General features: G+C 51.7%; 1 protein-coding gene across 8 annotated transcripts in view; it reads left to right on the forward strand.

Moving 5' to 3' along the window:
* Nucleotides 1-19,795, forward strand: part of SNX29 (sorting nexin 29) — a 501,802-nt gene that overhangs the window by 242,008 nt on the left and 239,999 nt on the right. For 7 of the 8 annotated variants that reach the window (XR_003965611.1, XR_003965609.1, XM_030300939.1 and 4 more), the window contains one exon: nt 18,256-18,362. Coding sequence is in view for 6 of the 8 variants with exons in the window: in XM_030300939.1 (XP_030156799.1) it covers nt 18,256-18,362 (107 nt within the window). In the remaining 2 variants the exon portion in view is untranslated. Of the gene's footprint in view, nt 1-18,255; nt 18,363-19,795 lie in introns of those variants that run through there. The other variant, XM_032591574.1, reaches the window with a different exon arrangement.

Consider the following 19,795-nt stretch of genomic DNA (forward strand, 5'->3'; position numbering starts at 1 on the left):
GATCACCGGCCGCTCCTCCAGATGGCACGGCGCCCGTCGCGGGGGAGCCCCTGCCCCTTCCACCTTTGTAACTGTTCCTCAGATCCACTTGGGCACCAGCCCAGCAAACCTCAGCCCCGGCCGGCTTTGTCCTCATGATCTGGACCGCCCGCTGGGGATGATGGTGGAGGAGGGTTTGCGTGTGGGGTTCTAGGAATTTTCAGACCCACACGGAGAAGCTGGTGGTACTGGGGCTCATCTCTGTGGGTCTGACCCACAGGAAGTAGTCATTTGTCCGTTCAGCTGGTGCCCTCCAACCCTCCCACGTGCTGGGCCCAAAGATGGGGGGGGGGGGACATAGTCCTTTGGGCCGTGAGCCTCCAGGGACCGGGCATTCACCTGGAAGTATTTGTTTATTTTTTCATCCATTAATTCCTTTTTAAAAACACTCGTTAACTGGCAGTCATAGGCCACTCTCCTTGCCATTTGGGCTCCCAGTGAATGAACCACGTGAAGGTCCCTGTCTTGGTGGGCTTACCTTCTGGTTGGGGGAGACTCGCCGTCATCAGCAAATAGGGTAAAAAAAATGTATGTCCTGTTGCAAGGTGATAGTTGCTCTGGAGGAAAAGTAAAAACGGAGCGGGCCGAGGGGACCGGGAGTGTCTGACCGGAGGCACGCAAGGAGGAGCTTCGCTGAGAAGGTGCTGCTTGAGCGCGAGCTTGAACGAGGGAGCCGTGGCCAGCAGGTGGGAGAACATGTGAGGCAGAGGGAGGTGGCCTGGAAACGGCCTAGGGTGGGAGTGTGCCTGGCACATCCCAGGGACGGCAAGGAGTGACTAGGAAGGAAGTGAAGTCACAGAAGGTTCCAGTGGCTCACCTCCTGCAGAGCCTTGTGCACTGCTGTGAGGAGGTTGTGTTTTTTTTCTGTGCAGAAACTTGGGGGGGGGGGCGGGGAGGGGAAGCCACTGAAGGATTTTGAGAGAGGAGTATCACCTGACTTAGTTGTTGAGGATCACTTTGGCTGCTGTCCAGAGACGAGCATCTAGGTGAGAACGGCCAAAGCAGGGAGGAGAGCAAGGCGGTGGTCACAGGAATCCAGGTGGGAGGTGGTGGCCGAGACCTGGGTGAGCTCTGGCTGGGTGTCGATGTTGGGTGTCCAGGAAAGGATTTCCCAGAACTTGGGCGGTGAGGTGTGAGCGAGAGCAGCACCGGATGGCTGGGAGGAGCTTGCCCTGAGCAACCAGAAGCTTCTCCTTGCAGTTGAGCAGGACGGGGATGGCTTTGGGCAGAGCAGCACTCGTGCAACCAAACGGGAGTTCTGGTGCAGACGTGCTGCGTTGGAGATGGCTGGGTGTGGGAGAGGAGACGGGAAGGATACGTGTGCATCCTGGGCTGGAAATACACGTGGAAGGTGTGGACAAACCAAGATGCTTAGGGCCCCGAGATGGGATGAGATCCCTGGGAGAGAGAGTGTAGATGGGCCAGGACTGAGCGCTGGGGCCTTCCACCTTGAGAGCTTGTAGGAAGGAGGAGGACGTGCCAGCTAGGGTGACGGAGAGGCAGTGCCTGGGGAGGGGGGGTGGACACCGAGGGAGAGTGTGCGGCCCTGGAAGCCCAGTGAAGAACATGCTTGAAGGTGGAGACTGTGAACACCGGTGTCAGACGTTGCTGATGGACGAAATGAGATGGGGGCAGGTGACCTGTGGAATAATCCAGCGCCCGCCAGCGGTGACATGGGCTGGAGCAGGTTGGAGAGAGCCTGGCGGGAGAGCGTTCAGACAGTGGGAGGAGAAGTGCCACGAGGACCTGGTTAGGCGGCTCTTGGAGGAGGTTGGCCGCGGGTGACGGTCCACATTCACGCCGCCGGGATTTGTGGAGGACATGCTGTGCCGCCGTCTGTCTTAGCTCTCTTGCAGGTGATGGTGGAGGAGGCGGGCGTGACTTGAGGCCTCTTTGCGTGTCGTTCCAGCTGTCCGTGCCCCCCTGCCTTCTGGCCTGCTCCGCGGATCTGCGTTGGCGGAGCCAGAGGGCTTGGTCTTGCCACCCGGCCTCCGGTTCCTCCTCTGTCTTCCCGGTTGTATTAGTTTGCTTTTGCTGCAGTAACAAACGTCACGGTCTTTGAAGCCATGTTAGCGTATTATTAAATGTCTGATGGTCACAAGTCTGATGTGGATCTCTCTGGACTGAAACTGAGGTGTTTGCAGGATTGGGTTCTTCTCCGGAAGGTCTGGTGGAGAACTCATTTCCTTGCTCGTCCAGATGTTGCGGAAATAATTTCCCAGTGATCGTAGAACTTAGGTCCCTGTTTCTCTGCCGGCTGTCACGGGCAGCCTCTTCCAGACCCCCGCAGACCTCTTCCAGTCCCCGCACGCAGCCTCTACGTCCCACACCACCAGTGGCACACTGACTGCTTGTCGCACGCGGAGTCTCACTTCTCCTTTGCAGCATCCCCTGCCTTCCAGCCAGAGCAAGTTCTCTTCTTCGAAGGGTTTGGGTGACTAGAGGGGGCTCACTCACATAACCCGAGGTAATCTCCCAACTGAGAGTCACGGAGGTGCTATGCAAGGTGACACATTCCCAGCTTTCAGGGATTCATGTGTGATCACTTTAGGGAGACCCAAACCACCCAAACCACACTGCCTACCACACTTGTCTCTGTGCGTGCCACTAACTGGTTGCTCAAACCTGGGAGTCAACCTTAGATTCTCGACAGACTGCACCTCTCCCATTGTGGTCAAGAGGTCTTGTCCCCTCCATAACCCGCCCCCAACCCACCTCAAAGAGGGCCAGCAGCTTCTGTCATCTCGCCGCCATGAGCCTGGCTCAGGCTGCCACCATGTCTTGTCTGGAATGTTGTAGCAGCTCCTAACTGCTCTCTTCTCTTCCAGTTGTGTTGTTTAGCCATCCATAATTCACACAACCATCAGAGCAACTTAAAAATAAGCAAACGAATGATATTCTAGAAACCCTCCCCTGGCTTTGCTCGTGAGAATAAGGTGGAACATTCTGCCCATGGTCCCTGAGGCCCTGTGTGATGCACCTGATGCCTGCCCTCTGGCCTCCTCTCCCCCCACACACCTTGTTCACCATGCGTCAGCCACACCGGCCTCCTTTATGTCCTCAAAGAAGCCCCCTCTGTCCCGTGCCATAGCCTTCACCGTTCCTTTGCCAGAATGTTGTCCCCTGCGGTAGTTCTAACCCGTCTTGTCTCCTCGGAGAAGCCGAATTCTCCCCTTGTCTGAGGAGCTCTTCCCCATGGCACTTCCTCCCGGTTTTTATATTTTGCATGGCCTTTGTTACCACCGGAAATTATACCCTTTTTTGGCTCGTTTGCCACCAATCAGGTGCCAGTTCTAGGAAGGCAGCAGCTTACTGTGTCCCGCTCCCCGTGGGGTCCAGAGCATGTGACCCATGGCCACCACTCCGCGTGCATGTACTGGGGGAACAGACGAGCTTCTGGCGTGAGGATCCTAGAATGCTTTTGGAGAATGAGCTGTGTCTGTAACAGCAAAAAATGCTTTCTTCGACTCACAACACTGCAACACCAAACGTGTGGGGATTTTTCCCACACGAACCATTCCCCAACTCTGGGGACACCAACCGGGTATCCTGAAGTTGAATTCAGTTCTGATGAACCAGAGTTAGTGCAGACACCACAGCCTCGGGGCCCATCCCAGAAGGTGGCCTCCGTTTCAGATGCCAGTCGCAAGTCCGAGGTCTCCACCTGCACTTTGGAGTGATTGGCTATAAATTGGAGTTCCCACCACCCCTTCCTCGGGTTCAGCAATTTCTAGAATGGCTCCAAGCACTCAGGGAAATATTTATTTACATTGAATGGTGTATAAAAAATATTAGAAAGGCTACAGGTGAACAGCCAGATGAAGAGGTAGACAAGGTGAGGTGTGGTTGGGTCCCGAGCACGGGAGCTTCTGTCCCCATGGGGTTGGGGTGTGCCACCCTACAAGCACATGGACGTGTTCACCAGCGCTGAAGTTCTCGGATCCTTCTAGATTAGGAACTTTTGTGGCTACTTGATCGCATAGGCATGATGGATCATGATGAACTCAACCTCCGACCCTTCTCCCCTCGAATGAGGACGGGGGTGGGACGGAACGTTCCAGGCTTCTAATCACCACTTGGTGTTTCTGGTGACCAGACCCCTTCCTGCAGCCCACCAAGAGTTACCTCATTGGAACATAGGATACTTCTCTCAGGAAATTCCAAGGGACTTGGGAACCCTCTGTCAGGAACTGGGGTGCTTAAGACCAGTGTTTATATGTCTTACACAGTTTGTCTGCCTTTCTACCTTCCTGGCCAAGAGGAAGAAACACTTTCTATCTGCTCATGATCCATGGGACTTGTCATAGTTTGGGAGTCAGCTCGCACATCCAACATCTCCTCAGGGGCGCCAAGTATGGAGAGAGTGGTTATTTTTTTATTGACTTTAATCTAATACACAGTCAGACACCTTAGAGGACTTCTAGCCTCCCTTAGGAAGTTTCCTTGGTTCTCAGTATGAAGAGGACTTTATTCTTCCATCATTATCTGAATGTAATAGTCATGTATGAAGACACTACCATATGCGGACCAGAAACAGCCCATCCATGCAGAGAGAGGTAGATTCAGCCCTCTGGCTTAGAATGTTCCAGTTCCTTCCCCGGATTCCTCCTCTTGTCCCTTCCATCGTCGGCTTCCTCCAAATCTTCCTTGCTTTGGGTTCTTAGATATAATTAAGATTTTTTGAAAGTTGTCAGGGTTGCAGAACATCTCTGTGGTCTTTTTGAAATAGCCTCCTGGTTTGTCATATATTATCGTGTTCCAAATATGTCAAAGCCTGTTGCGCACGTGGGAAGGAAACAGTCAGCTTCTAGATATCCAGGGAATTGTTGAGAACACAGAGCGGTCAAGGCCAGGCCGCATGGTCCGTCTGCCCCAACTTTGAGGGGAGGTGGCATGGGCTCCCTCCCAGTGTGGGTGGGATTGGTGACGTCACTGGTGGAGTGGAGCCCTCCCTCTTTTTGCCTTCCGTCAGCTAGAACAAGCCCTCATTATGTTGCGTTGTGCTGTGGCCACCGCCAAGGTATGTCTCCGGCTTCCCTGGCCCAGCAGCCTGGGTAAGAGCCGTGACTGAAGGTGCTGTGCCTGGGGAGCTCCGCGGAGCCCCGAGGAGGGGATGATTGGGGCTAGCCCTGGAGGGTCCCTTGTGGCCCCTACGGGTGAGTGCGGGGATATCCCTGTTCTCTCAGTTCCTAGTTGCTGTGCATAGGACTTCTCTCGTTGCTTACTGCACTGGTTCAAACTTGATGCATTGAAATCACCTGAGTATTTGTCAAAATGCAGCTTTCTGACTCTCCCCTCAGACTGATTGAAATAATTCTGGGAGCTGGGTCTTGGAACCTGCCTTTTACCACTTGCCACTCCCATCCATCCCTCGCCAGGTGATTCTGATGAGGGTGGCCCACGCTCCACCCTTAGAGTCCCACCGATCTAATGGACCTGCCTGTGGTGTCACCACCTTGTCCACGAGCACCCTTCCCTTCTCCCTCCCTCCCTCCCTCATCTCTCCTGCCCCCCAGCTGCATTGGCCTCTGTCCCGCTTGGACCTTTGCTCTTCCCCATGAACATGAATGTTCCCTGTTCTTCTGTCCCCTTAGGAGGCAGCTGCCACGTTGAGGCTCTTCCTGTGCTTCTCTGTGATCCCTCTTTTCTTTCCACGGGGACTTGACCTTGTAGCATTCTTGAGAATTGTAAGCGAGGTGAGCTTTCGGAAGGATTTCTTTTCGAAACCCATCAGTAGTCCCCCACCCCCGCACCCCGTCTGAAACATCAGCTCTGACCTTGACTCTCAGGGATGTGGATTTTTCTTTCCTGCCTCTGTTCTGGGCATCCCTGTTTCAGCCTTGACATTGCCCTGCTGTGGGTGCCTGGAACAGAGACAGATTGTGAGTTTTCAACATGAATTGTGTGAGCGTTAAAAAAACAAACAAAAAAACTCCTCCCCTTGACAAAATGCCCTTCCTTCAATCTTTTGTATTGCTGGCTTTTGTTGACTGGCCGTGTCCTTGTGGCTTCAGGCGTGGTGAGTGTCCTGTAGCTGCTTAACGTACGTGCTGCTGTTCCCTGTGGGCTGGAGAGGTTGCTCCTCCGAGCCCAGGCTCCGGTCCCTCACCTCGGGGGTGCATGTCCCTGCCCTGCAGCTCTCCAGTCTGGGGGCACCGAGCACATGCGTTTCAGCCCTCTGGTATCTCTGTCCTTCTGCCTGCTGCCTTGGCCTTTCTCGGGTGCCTGGCTGCGGTGGCCGTGCCGTGAGCTCTGGTTTGCCGCTTGCCCCAGCGCCCCTCCTATCTTGTCATGCTTCCTCTGGATCTCCTGGACTGCAAAATGAACATCAGAACCGAAATCGACTCAAAAGTCTTCTGCTTGGTTTCATCCACGATGATGCGGAGGCCCACGGCAGTGAGGTGACAGTTTGGGGTCACAGAACACTCTGGAAATCTGGGCGGTGGGAACCTTTCGTCAGCTATTACAATTTAAGTTGTACATAACCTTTGACCAAGCGGCTGTGTTCCTAGGCTTCCAGAGAAAGGTTCCTAACCGTGCGTAAAGACAGGCACAAGTCTGTGGATTGTGGCAATATTGAACTGGGATCCGTTCCAGGCGCTGGTGGAAAAGATTGTGGTTGCACCCTGTGATGAATGACGAAGCCCGTCTGCCTGTGCTGGCTCGGGGTGGTTGCCAAGGCTGGTTGTGGAGTGACGGGGGGCTATGCAGTGTGTGCCCCAACCTGTAAGAGCACACAAGCGTGTATGTATGCGCACATAGAATCATGTAACAACAGTGAGGGGCGGGCTTGGGTTGGAAGGGGAGACCGTGGTGCTTGCTATGCTCTACAGTTAGGCGTTGGAATTTTTTTTTTAAATCGAGGTAGAATTCACATCACCTACGATTTACATGTTTTAAGTACACTATTGAGTGTTTTCTAGTATATTCACCAGGATGGGTGACCATCACCGCTCTAACTCCAGAACGTTTTCATCACCCCCAAAAGAAATCCTGAACCTGTTAGCGGTCACAACCGTGAAACCACTTTCTGGTTGTGTGAGTTTGCCAGTTCTGGACATTTCGTGTAATTCCCTGCTCTCCGAAGGTAGGGTGTTACTAGGAGGGCTTCCTTCAGCTGAAATGATCTCAGGTGGAGAGCCTCCCTGCTTTCTGAAAGTTCGTGTCTTGCCCTTGGCTTTCACAGAAGACCTGCATCAGTAGGGTGACAGCTTTTCTCCTGTCTCACTGTCCAGATGCTTTTCACTGAAAGGGAAAGTTTCTCTCAAGTTTCTCTCAGAGCCTCTGCTAGGCTCCATCACATGAGCAGGTGAAAATGTGTTCGGCGAGGGTGTGAAAACAGTTCTGGTTTTACGCTGCCGTCATTCCCAGCTGCCCTTGTGCCCGTGTTGTATATTTAGATGAGCTCTTGGAACAGAGATGCGGCATCTGAACAGGTGAGCATCTTTGTCTGGAGAGACCTAGGCGGGATGGAAGTTTCTAAATGAAGAGCCTTTCTGTTTTGAAAAGGAAGGCAGGCTTTTACTTTGCCTTTGTTTTTAAGAACCTATCCTATCTTTAATGCTTGGAGTGGGGATATAAGATGCTTTGTAGTCCTGTCTTGGTTAATCCTCACAAGAGGTACCCTCCCCATTTTACAGAGGAAGGAACCGAGGCTCAAAGAAATAAAGTGATGTGTGTAAGGTCTCACTCTAGTTGGTGGCAGGGCCAAGATGTGAACCTAGGGATGCCCATGTGTCTGCACACACTTCCCGTCATACATAATGCGTCGCCTGTTACTAAAAAAAAACCTATGTCTCTCAATCCCTTGGTTCCTGGTTCTGATCTTCAGGGATATAGATGAGTCCGCACTCTTGGGATAGATCACGCTGGCATGGATATCCCACCCTAGGGCATTCTTTAGATCACTTTCTCTTGGCCTGACTATCACACAAGCCCCCTGCTTTTTTGCTTGTCTCTCACTCTTTTTTTTTTTTTTTTTTTAACCAGAGAATCCTCTGTGAGGTGGGTGGGTTTATGTGAAGTTTTGGAAGAATTTGGTTGCAACTCTCAGGAGAACTGGAAATTTTTAGTATTCTTACACCATGAGGCAACCAAAACCGTTAGGGGGTGTGTGTGCACATAGGAAAGTAGGTCTCCCTTGGAGTTGTGGCGCATGGCCTTGGAATTCTGCCATCTGTGGAATGGGGACCGCCCTGGTGAGTAGGCTCCTCCAGATGACAGGGACGCAAGTGTGGTGAAGGGGGGGGTGTGTAGCACGGGGTTTTGAGACCAGACCGACTGGGGTTTGTATAACAGGGCCGATCATTTACCCTGTGTGTGTGTGTGTGTGTGTGTGTGTGTGTGTGTGTGTGTGTGTGTGTGTAATCAAACCCAAACCTCTATTTTCTCATCTCTGAAATGGAGATCTTGTGCAGCGATGTTCTGAGCCTTAAGTGAGAGGCTGCGACTCAACGTGGGAGTTGTGTGGTGTGTAGAGCTCGGGTAACAGGAGCTCATCTGGCTCTTGACTGCTGCCACTGGTGTTGGGGCTGGAGCGTGTGGCGGAGTCAATGTGAGCGAACGGTTCCCGCACCAGGAGAACAGCCGGCTTTTCAAAGCCACCTTCTTTCCCAAGTATGAGGGCCTGGCTTCTCACGAGAAGTTGAAGGTTGGATAAGGATGTCTTAGCTTTCGGGGACTTCCTACTCCAAGATCAAAAGTAGCTGAATGGCAGCCAGGGTTCATCTTTTGCTCTGTCCCTGGAAAGGCATGACATGTTGAGTGCTGAATGAGCAGGCCCCCAGAGCGTCTGTCCTGAGAGACTCCAGGCTTGTTGTCCGGGCGGGCGGCACCTGATTTGGTGAACCTGGGGCCACATGGGGGCCGGTGGCAGCGTCTTTCCTCCGTCTCTGTTACAGCCCTGGGGCGGGGCGAGAACCACCGTGCCCCCTGTCCCCTGCCCCCTTCTTTCCCGAGTTCTCCTTAGCCTTTGGACCCCATCAATGCCTGCTGGACTGAGGACTGAGTGAGAACGTGAGCAAGATGCTCACTTACTCAGCTGCTGACGGGGACGGACAGGCAGCACGTGGCAGGGGGAGGGCACGGGTTGAGTTTTTTCTGATCCCGTCGCTTGATAGCTGTCTGACCTTGGGCAAGTCATGGAACCCCCTGGAAGGTCATTTTGGGGGTTGTTAGTACCCATCTTGCGTGTCTGTTGTGAGAACAGGAAACGCCGTAAAGTGCCGAGTAGCGTGGCCGGCAAGGATGCGTCACGAGTCAGTGGCGAGCTCAGCAATGAGAGCGTCGGTGCTCCCAGCCCCGCTGAGCTGAGTGTTTGCCCACGTCGGGGTGGCTCCTCCCGCGGCCCTCGGGGGTTGGGCTCCTGCTATTTCACAACAGAGGAGACTCCGCTTCCAGGGGATGGGCGATCTCGTCCAGTCCGGTGGCGTTACGGTGTCTACACCGTTGACTTCTGACTTGAGATGCGCAGCCTCCCGTCTCCCTGGAACTCTGGACTCACACGCTCCCGGGCTCCTGCCGCCTGTTCTCACATGGCCGGTGGTTGTGCCAAACCTGATTTGTCTGAACACCAGCCCCCTGGTGGGCACCCGCCTCTTCTCTGTCACACCCGCCCTTTCCCCAGCTCGGTGAAACGATGGCCTCATGCGTTCAGGTTCCTGAGGCCAAGGATGGTGGTGGGAGCGCGACTCCTGTCTTCGCTCTAACCCCACATCGGATATGTTAGCGTCTTCCCTACACCTCCGGGAGTGCTGTAGCTGGAGGTTGTCGGCTGACTGCCCTCCTGGAAACAGAACAGCAGGTTCTTCCCTGAAGGGCGACCGGAGCCGTGCCTCCCGCCCCCAGGCCCTGCACACGCCCTCCCATTTTCCCCACTCGCCCCTTCGTGTGGCTGGTAGAATGATCTTTTAAAAAATGTCTGATTTTCCTGCCTTTTGTTCTGAATCTTTGGGGGGCTTCCTGTTTTTGCTCACAGTAAACTATCCTCCCCTCCAACCCCCTGCCCCCTTCTCTGTGGTCTCACTTCCTGTTCTCTCTCTCATCCGTTATCCTTCAGCCGTCCTGTCACCCTTGCTCTTCCTGGGAATGCTCTCTCCCAGGGCCTCGTATGGCTCATTCCCTCACTTTATTCTGGTCTCTGCTCAGATGGCATCTCTTTGGTGAGCCTTTCCTTGCACTCACACCATCATTTTCTCATGCTTAACCTCCCCCCACCTCCGGCTGCAGCACTTTTCACGACCTGATGCATTACGTAGTTCTTCATTTGCCGAGGCCCACCGTTGCAGCGTAAGCTTCTTGTTGGCATTCAGTTTCCCCCCTTAGTACGTGCCTGCAGGTCCAGTGTCTAGTGCCTGGCACATAACGAATCTTCAGGAGCTAGTTGTTGCGTGAAGAAATAAAATACTCGCCCAGGGTCACTGCCTGGGGAGTGGCAGAGCCAGACTTGGCCCCTGGTCTCTGATTGCGGAGCCCCGCACTCTCACCATCAACATGCTCTCCCCTTGCCACAGCGGGCACTTGGAAAATGGCAGATGCTTTCCTTATGAGGACCGTCTCCTTGGCTGGAACAGTGGTGGGTACCTGTTGTCCTGTAGGGATCATCGTCGCTCACCCAGGAGGGACCTTTCTACTTTGGAACCTCCAAGTGTCCCAGATCTCCCATCACCCCAAACCTGGCCTGCTGTTCCAGGACCCGCACCCTTCCTTTTGTCCATCAGAACGTTCCGGGGAACCGTCTCTGAATTTAAAGTGGCTCCTTACCCTCTTCTGCCACCAGCATCACACACTGTTTGCATCTGGGGTCCTGCTAAGCTTGTTGCATTTGAAAGTAAAACAGTGGCCTTATCGTGCTGTTTGCCGTGCCGCTCTCCGTGGCGTTTGGAGTTTTTGCTTAAAATAATTGAGGCGGAAAACCTCCTGTGTTCCCTGGTGCCTGCGAGTGAGACCCGCATGGCGGCTGCCTCTTTCAGATGACTTACCACACACACCTCCAGACTGTAATGGCAGGCTGCGAGGAGGTGAAAACTGTGTCATGTTCACTAAGTTTAAATGACCTGTGGGTGCTCACAAACCCACAGCTTTCCTGGAACATGAAAAAATGGTTCTGATTGAAAGTAAATATCTTTGTGCTCCTACCGAACACGATTTTAGTTGTCTACTAGATTTACAAAGAAAAGGCTTACCGGTTTGGCCAAACGTTCCCGTTTGGAGTCTCGCTTCTATAATTAGGCCATGGGGGAAATACAAGAGAAAATGGTGGACCTCTCAGAGTGGACGCATGTAAACCAAGTGTAGGTTGTCCTGTGAATGATGTGGATGTTAACCGGGTTGCCTGGGCTGATGGGGCGTCTCCTCTACCGTGCACATTACATAGATCTCTCCCCCTCTGGCACAAGCATACGATGGCCAGACCGCCCGGTGCCTGGAGGCTGCAGTGAGATGACGCATTGGAAGGTGCGTGGTAAGTCATAAAGTGCTGCGTCAGAGGAAGCACTGTCACTGTCGCCTTTTTATGGGCACCTGCTGTACGAGGATGTAGCTCTCAAATTTTTTTAGCACGTTAAATACAGTTCTTCCTTTTGCTTTTGGACCTATCTCTGTGCCTTGGCCTTTTCGGTATAACTTAAGTTCCTCATCCCAGTGGAAGTAGCCAACCACATAGATGGAAGTTTCTGTCTTGTTGGGTCCTGGCAGCTGCACTTGACTTGTAGTCCTTGACTGAGGCAGGCCGTGAAGTTCTGAATGCTGTCAAAGTAACTCAGAACACGGACTGGAAATGTGAATGATGAAATTGTAGATTTGAGACTGCACTGCTGGGATGCCTGGGTGGCTCGGTCGGTTAAGCATCCAACTCTTGATTTCAGCTCAGGTCATGATCTCACTGTTGTAGGCTCGAGCCCCGAGTTGGGCTCTGCAGTGACAGCACAGAGACTGCTTGGGATTCTCTCTCTCTTCCTGTCTCTCTGCCCCTCCCCGACTCGTGTGTGCGTGTGCAGTCTCTTTATCTCAAAATAAATAAACATTAAAAAAGAGAGACTGCATTGCTAACCTCTTTTCAAGCCTTGTGTTCTTGAATTCAGGAAGAGCTGTTTTTGATAGGAATAGAAAACTGTGCTTTCCTCTTGGGCTTAAGTTGTCTTTCTCTCCCTTCCAAACTAATAGATCATTCAGGAGATGTGTGTCTTTAAAACACCGTGTCACTCCCTTTTAGTTGGATCTGTCACAAATGTTTGTGTTTGTCGTGTGGGTGTGACTTTCAGAGATGAATCACGTTGATGCTCCCCACGTTGATTGGTGTATTGGGGAGTGTGCAGAAAGTCTGGAATGGGGGTGTAGCGTGCTATTTCTGGCTCTCACACAACTTGATGTTACTCGGGCTTTGATGGCGTTGCCTTCCTTGAACACCCAAACGTCCCCCTGCTCCCCAGGCAGATGAAGTGTTTCTGACTGGAAAGTAAAGAAAGGAGACATGGCCCTGTAAAACTTGAACTAACGGGATGGCTGGCTTCTCGTGCCTCACGGTGTGTGCTCCTTGCCAGCGGAGAGGTGGAGAGTGTCTGACGGAGAAATGGCTCCTTTCACTTTCCTAGTAACCCTTAAGCCATAGAGATATGCCGGCCAAGTTCACTTTGTCGTTGTCCTTTTCATAAACGTCATCCACGGGGAACCACACCATCGTTGTCCTTTTTGTAAATGCCATCTGTGGGGAACCACCATCGTCCTTGGGACTCCGGGGCCTAAGTCAGAGTCTCACCACAGTGCTCTCTAGGAACTACCTGTTGAGTGACTAAAGGTACTGTGTTGTTGATCTCTTGGTGTGTAACAAATGACCCCAAAATTCAGCAGCTTAACACAACACTCAACTCACTCCCTTGAGTGTGGGGGGAGGAGCAATCCAGGCGTGGTTTAGCCGCGTCCTCTGGCCCAGGGTCTCTCACGGAGCTGCGGTTGTCCTCTCCAGGCTTGACGGGAGGAGGACTCGTGTGGCTGCCGGCAGACCCCAGGGCCTTGCTGGCTGTGTGTGGGGGATGCATTGTGGCTCTCTCCATAAGGCCGCTCACAAGGCGGCACCTGATTTTCCTCAGAGGGAGTGAGTGGGAGTGGGCACCCAAGACAGAAGCCACCGTCTCCTAAAACTTAATCTCCACAGTGACATCCCTTCGCTTCCACCACATCGTGTTCCTTCGAGGTGAGTCAGTAAGTCCAGCCCTATACGCAGGGGTGGAGATCCAATGACGTGAGTGCCAGGAGGGAGGGATCACTGGGAGCCATCTTGGAGGCTGCCGACCAGTGAGAAGATCGCGGTGTAGCTGGGATTTGCTTTTTATTATTTCGTGCATGGAATAGAAGTCTCTGACATGCTTGTTAAAGCTGCAGGAGCTGGACCGGGGCACCAGGAGGTCAGAGAGTTGCAGGGGAAGGTTGGCTGGTTCGTTTCTCAGAGACCTTTTATAAATTCATGACTGTCCAGGGTCTGGTTCCTAGTCTTCAAGGTTAACAAGCTTATTCATGCATCTGCCTCCTTCAGTGCAGAGCACCGTGGCTTGCTCTCACATGAACCTACAGAGGGGCTGGTATCTGAGGAAGGAAGGCCAGTGGCTGGATTTCTAAAGAGATGTGCAGACCTCAAGCGGGTTGGAAGGCCACGTCTTTCTGAGCAGCGGGATCTCCTTGTGGCGGAAAGCACCCTCGCTCAGGCGAAGATCAGGCCGTTAGCCCGTCCGTCACACCTTAGATGCGGACTGGCCCCGGACTGCGCTGACCAGCCACAGCCACTTTCGTGCTGGGGCGTCTGCCCTGCCTTGATGGGCACTGTTACTGTCTGAACTTTTCTAAGTGCAGCTTCCTCTCAGATTCTTTTCCTTAAAATCAATTCCGCCCTTCTGTTTTCTAAGTCCCACGCTGGCACGTGGCCTTACCGTAAAAGACCTGGTACCTCTAGCTGCCACCCCTCCCCCACCCCCATTTCCCACCCCCACAGGCAACTGCTTCAAACATTTACCTTACGGTTCTGGTACTTACCTTAATGTCTCTCAATAATACGTGTCTACTGCTCCTTGTTGATTTCTCAGTTGTAGGTATTCTTTTTTTTTTTTTTTTTAGTTTTTTTTTTCAACGTTTATTTATTTTTGGGACAGAGAGAGACAGAGCATGAACGGGCGAGGGGCAGAGAGAGAGGGAGACACAGAATCGGAAACAGGCTCCAGGCTCTGAGCCATCAGCCCAGAGCCTGACGCGGGGCTCGAACTCAGAGACCGCGAGATCGTGACCTGGCTGAAGTCGGACGCTTAACCGACTGCGCCACCCAGGCGCCCCTCAGTTGTAGGTATTCTTGACTGATTTCTCACTGTGGAGCGGGGAGGATAGCTCTTGGGTCCCTCTCCCCGCAGGGACCCCTCTCCCCACCCGTCCTCTAGCACAGACATACCCTGTTTTTAGTTTGGTCCCTCTTCGGTGAATACATTACTAGGATCCCAAAAATGCTATCTAGCCGAGCTGCAAGGTACGGGATCGTTATTTTGGCACAACTTCTAAATTTCTTTTGAGTTCCTACTGGAACACAACCAAACAAACATGGTTGGTGTTGTGTGAACTTACTACTTACTAATCAAACTGCACGTGCTCTCTCACTTACGGAGATGTGAATATGTGAAAAACCGGGCCCCTGTGAGGCCGTCTCTCCTGCAGTCCTCTGCCCGCCGTGGCCCGAGGGAGCCTGGCTGCTCCGTGGGCTTGTCCCCACCAGCTCTCTGGTCTTACCGCTTCTTCAGTCAGATGTAGTTCGCGGGCCACACAGTTCACCCTTACAAGGTGTGCAGTCCAGTGGGTTTCAGTGCATTTACAAGGCATGTGACCGTCCCCTCTCTCTAAATACAGAGCGATTTCGTCATCCCAAAGGCGAACCCCATCCCCATTAGCGGTCATCCCTTATCCCTTCCTCCTCCCGGCCCCTGGAAACCCATACCTGTTCTTGGCGTTTTGCATAAATGGAATCCTGCCGTCCGTGACCTTTTGTGTCTCTTCTGGCGTCTCGCCCTTTGCATGACGTTCTCAGGGTTCATCTGTGTTGTAGGCGGTGTCAGTGCTTTACTCCTTTTGAGGGCTGAGTGGTCTTCGGCTGCAGGGACGAGCGCCTTCTGTTGATCCATCAGTCCTCCACGGTGGCTGTGTGGGTGGTTTCCACTTCCTGGTTATTAATAATCTCCTCGCTCTTGTGTCGTATCTTCTCTTTCGTAGAAACTGTCTTCTTTTTCTTAGATTTTTTTTTGTCTTTTTTTTTTGGTTGGGGGCGGGTTAAGATTTTTGGAAGATTGCATGTCTGAAAATGTTTTTACTTTCTTACCACAGGGTTTGGCTTGGTGCCTAATTCCAGGGTGGAAATAATTGCCCTCAGGGTGTTGACAGCAGTTATCACTTGATCCGTTGCTAGCTTACAGGGTTGTTCGGAAATCCAAGGTCATCTAGAACTTTCTGTCATCTGTAAAAGTTCTGCCTCCGCTCCGGAAGTTAGCACCCTCTTCGGTTTGTCTCTCTTGACCTGAAATTTCCCTGTGAGGTGCCTGAGCATGGTTCACCCCTCGTGCTGTGTGCCCACTGGGCTCTTCTGTCCCCACACCCGCCTCTCTGGTTCTAGGACATTACTTGAATGAAGTCTTTGATTTCCTGGTCTCTGTTAACTTTTTTCCCCCCCCTTCCCTTTCTTGGTTCCTCTCAAATGGTAATTCTCAGTTTCATTTTTTTTTCCCCTTTTGTTATCCTTTGGCTCTGTCTTCCAGACATTTTCTTACCGTCTGTCCTTTGTATCTAGTGTTCCGTTACTTCCGTCCCAGTTTGGCTTTCCAAACGAGTTTGTCGTTTTACTCTGTGTGTGTGTGCCTCTTTTTCTTCTTTTTAGACTCCTCCCTGTTCCTGTTTTCAGCTATACCATCATCTTCTGTCTCTGGGACTGTGAGCGACAGTTTGCAGATTCTCGAGTGTATTTTTCCCTAACTTGTGTCTCTCCCTTACAAGATGTTCTCTTCTGTCTGTAGACTCTGGTCCGGGTTTTCCGTCTTAGGTGCTTGTCTCAGACATGAGGCGATCTCTGGCCATGTGCTCCGAGATAGGGGTGGGGTGCCAGAGAGCCGAGCTCTCTGTGTAGGAGCTGTGCTCGTGCCCTGGTGGGGTGATCTGGCTGTGCTGTGTCACTGCAGAGCCCCTCGTATCAGCCCCTTCCGGTCTTTTCTTCAGCCCGTTAAAATTCCAGGACAATCCTTTGTACTATGTTGGCTTCCGGCTGCTGGGGAATGGGAAAGGAGGAGTGGAAGAAGTTCAGCAGTACTGTTTCTCACTCTCTTTCCTGCGGGGTACCCATGCTTTCAGCTCGGTCCAGACCACTGTTTTCGCCTTCTCTGGAGAATAAGCCCTTAATTTTCTGCAATGGTTTCTCCTTCTTCTCCTCCTCCCCCTCTTCCCCCCCTTCCCCCTGCTCTCCTTCCTCTCCCTCCTCCCCCTTCCCCTCCCCCTCCAGTGTTTGTTTATTTTTGAGAGAGAGAGAGGAGCGGGGGAGGTGCAAAGGGAGAGGAAGACAGAGAATCCAGAGCAGGCTGGGAGCTGCCGTCGCAGAGCCCGATGCGGGGCTCGAACCCACGAGCTGTGAGATCATGACCTGAGCCGAAGTCTGACACTCAACTGACTGAGCCACCCAGGCACCTCTGCAAACTGCTTCTTAAACAGACTTTTTTATCTTTCCTCTTCAGATTCAGCCCCATGTTTACCCTTCCCCCCCCACTTCTAGAAATGTCTTGTATCAGCACTTTGTCAGCTCTTGGCGAGTTGTCCCGTTTGAAAGAGATTGTATTTCGGTGTTGTGCACCTGCAGCCCAGAAGGAAACTCTCTCAGGTCTGTCTTGTTGCTCGCCAGTGATTGGCCTGCTTCTTGAATTTTGTCGTCTTGTCCCCTCTGTCACTCCCTTTCTTTCTCAAGGGTGATGCTGCTAGAATTTTTAAAATTGGTGTTTCAATGGGACTCAGAGGATGCGAGCGTAAATGAATGTGTTCAGTCTGTCACCTTGAAGTGGAAGCCCTTTAAAGGTTTTCTCAGTACCTATTTCAGGTTGCAGAGGGTTCCTGGGTCACTGTCCTCAGCACTGGCTGGGCTGCGGTCACTCCTGGGATGGGAGCAGCTTAGGACGCATTCCAGTGGGATGTGTGTCGTCATTCAGGGCCCTGCTGCCTCTGGGCCTCTATCTCGTGGCCTGATGGAGGCTCCGGGAGAGGGCTGAAGGCGGAGCCACAGTCGGTGCAGACTCAGTACCCCCAGTTTTGCTTAGCCTTGGCCCACTTTCTCGTCCTCCCCCAGTCTGTCCAATTGCTGGTGCCAGAGTGGGGCTGGCCTTCACTACCATCTCCTCAGTCGATGGGGCGTCCGGGAGTTCCGTCTCCTGGAACACGCAGGAGATGGAATCCGCTTACCTGATGCTTCTTTCTGGCCTTGGGGCTAATCCACATTCTTGATCCACGCTAGTGGGGCACTTCCTTCCTGTCCGTGTTCCCTTGTTTTTCTTGGAATTCGCCTGCTCGTTCCCAGTTCTCACTTCTTGTCCTTTTCTACAAAGCAAGCATTCATGGATGCGACTCTCAAAGGAGGAGTGGCACCCGCCCGTGTCTTCTGTGCTCCTAACTCCTGCGCTGGCCTGGGAGCCAGTCTCTTGTTTGGATGGCCTTGCTGGGGATTCTGCATCGGTTGTCGAGTGTTTCCTGAAGCTGCCTAGCTTCCGCCCTAAGCACGGTTGGTAAACGTTCATTCTTAGCGGCTCTGCGTCTGCCCTGACCCCTGCCGTTGACGTCCAGCTGTAGGCGGGCGGCCCTGCACTGGGGAACTGTGCTGTTGGAGAAAAAGAAATGTGACCAACGTAACAGGTGGAAACGGAGGCTCCTACATCTTGCCCGTGTGTCGTCTTTTTTGCTCTGGGATGGGGAGTGGTGACCGGGCGGTTCCCCAGACTTCTGTGCGTCTGTCCCTGTGACACTTCCATTCTTACCATTCACTTCATTGTACTTGTGTGAAAATGTTGGAGGGGTGAAGTCATTAGTAGTTGGGATCTTTTTTCTGCCTCATCAAAAGCACTCTCTCTGTGGAGAAACCATTTGGCAAAGACCAAAACATTTTTTCACTGGGAGAATAACTTTTGGTTACTGTGAAAATATTTATGGGGTTTCTTTGTTTTCCTAAAGCTGTCCCAAACCTTTGGAACGTTGATGGAGAAGTTGCAGTCACTGAGCAGAAGCCGGGAGAAGTCGCCGAGGAGCTGGCGAGCTCCTACGAGAGAAAGCTCATCGAGGTAAGGCTGGCTGTCCCTGTGCCTTTACCCCCATGGTGGCTGCTTCGTGGAATTTCTGGAAACAGGTCCAACCTGTCACACAGATGGTAGCAGAGCAATCAGACCCTACCCCCCCTTCCCCACCAACAAAGCAAAACACAAAATGGTGAAAGCATTGTGCTTGGTGAAGAAAACCTAGAGCGGGTTCTTCGAAAATATTTAATTAGAAAGTCTTGGTGCCTGTGGCAAGGAAGGAGAGAAAACGAAAATGTGATGTTAAAAGTAAGCAAACAAATGGACCCTTGGATTTGGAGATTACAGACAGGAGAGAATATGACAAACGACTTTGTGCTCAGCAGTGCGCACGCGTGGATGAGATGGTCTCTTTCCGAGGATAAGATGGATTATCCACATGAATGGAAGACGAGCCCAGCTTGCCTGCAGGGCACCAAACAACCCGGAGAAAGTTGTGAACATAGAGGAGGTCCCTAGAAGATAGCAAACCTGGATGCTTTTATGGCCATTTTGCTCTTTGTGCTTCCTTAAAGCATCATCTCTGTCTTTATATCCACGTGTCTGTATCTTGGTTCAAATGTTCATTATGCCAATATCAAAAAATCACAAAGACGGCATAAAAAATCTATAATCCACATTAAAATGGGACTTATTTAGGATTTCAAGGATGGCTTAATGTTAGGAAGTCAATCAAGTCAGCTTATTAATAATTAAAGGTGAAACACCAGATAGTGATCTTGATTGGTATTAAAAAGTGATTTGATAATGTTCATCATCTCTATATCTAACAAAAATACTTTTCATTGATGTAGAGTTGATATATAATGTTTCAAGTGTACAACATAGTGAGTTGACAGCTCTATGATAAAAATATTCCTGATCTAAAGAATAAAGGCGGGCACCTGGGTGGCTCAGTTGGTTAAGCCCCTGACTCTTGACTTGGCTTTGCTCATGATCTCCCGGTTCGTGAGTTTGAGCCCCATGTCAGGCTCTGCACTGACTGTGCGGAGCCTGCTTGGGATTCTCTCTCTTCCTCTCTCTCTCTGCCCTTCCCCCTCTCATGCTTTCTCTCTCTCTCTCTCTCTCTCTCTCTCTCTGTCTCTCTCTCTCAAAATAAATAAACTTAAAAAGAAATCTTTAAAAAAATTAAAGGGATTTCTCTGATAGGATAAACTTTTTTTTTTTTTTTTTTTTAACAAGAAACCATTAATTGTCACCGTACTCCGTGGTAAAGCTGGAGGGCTAAGTTTTCAATTAGGTAACTCCTATGTAAAACATATACTGTATAAGTGCATATCTATGTTGTATATGTTGTGGTCACATGGTGATAGTATTTATCAGAAGTCGTGCACGTATACACCTATAAGTATACAACTCTACTTGTAGTACTTTCTGAATATTCTACGGTGTGTTTTATTTTGGGAATCAGGAAAATACCC

The sequence above is a fragment of the Lynx canadensis genome, chromosome E3 (assembly GCF_007474595.2).
Source record: "Lynx canadensis isolate LIC74 chromosome E3, mLynCan4.pri.v2, whole genome shotgun sequence".
In the NCBI taxonomy this organism is placed as follows: Eukaryota; Metazoa; Chordata; class Mammalia; order Carnivora; family Felidae; genus Lynx; species Lynx canadensis.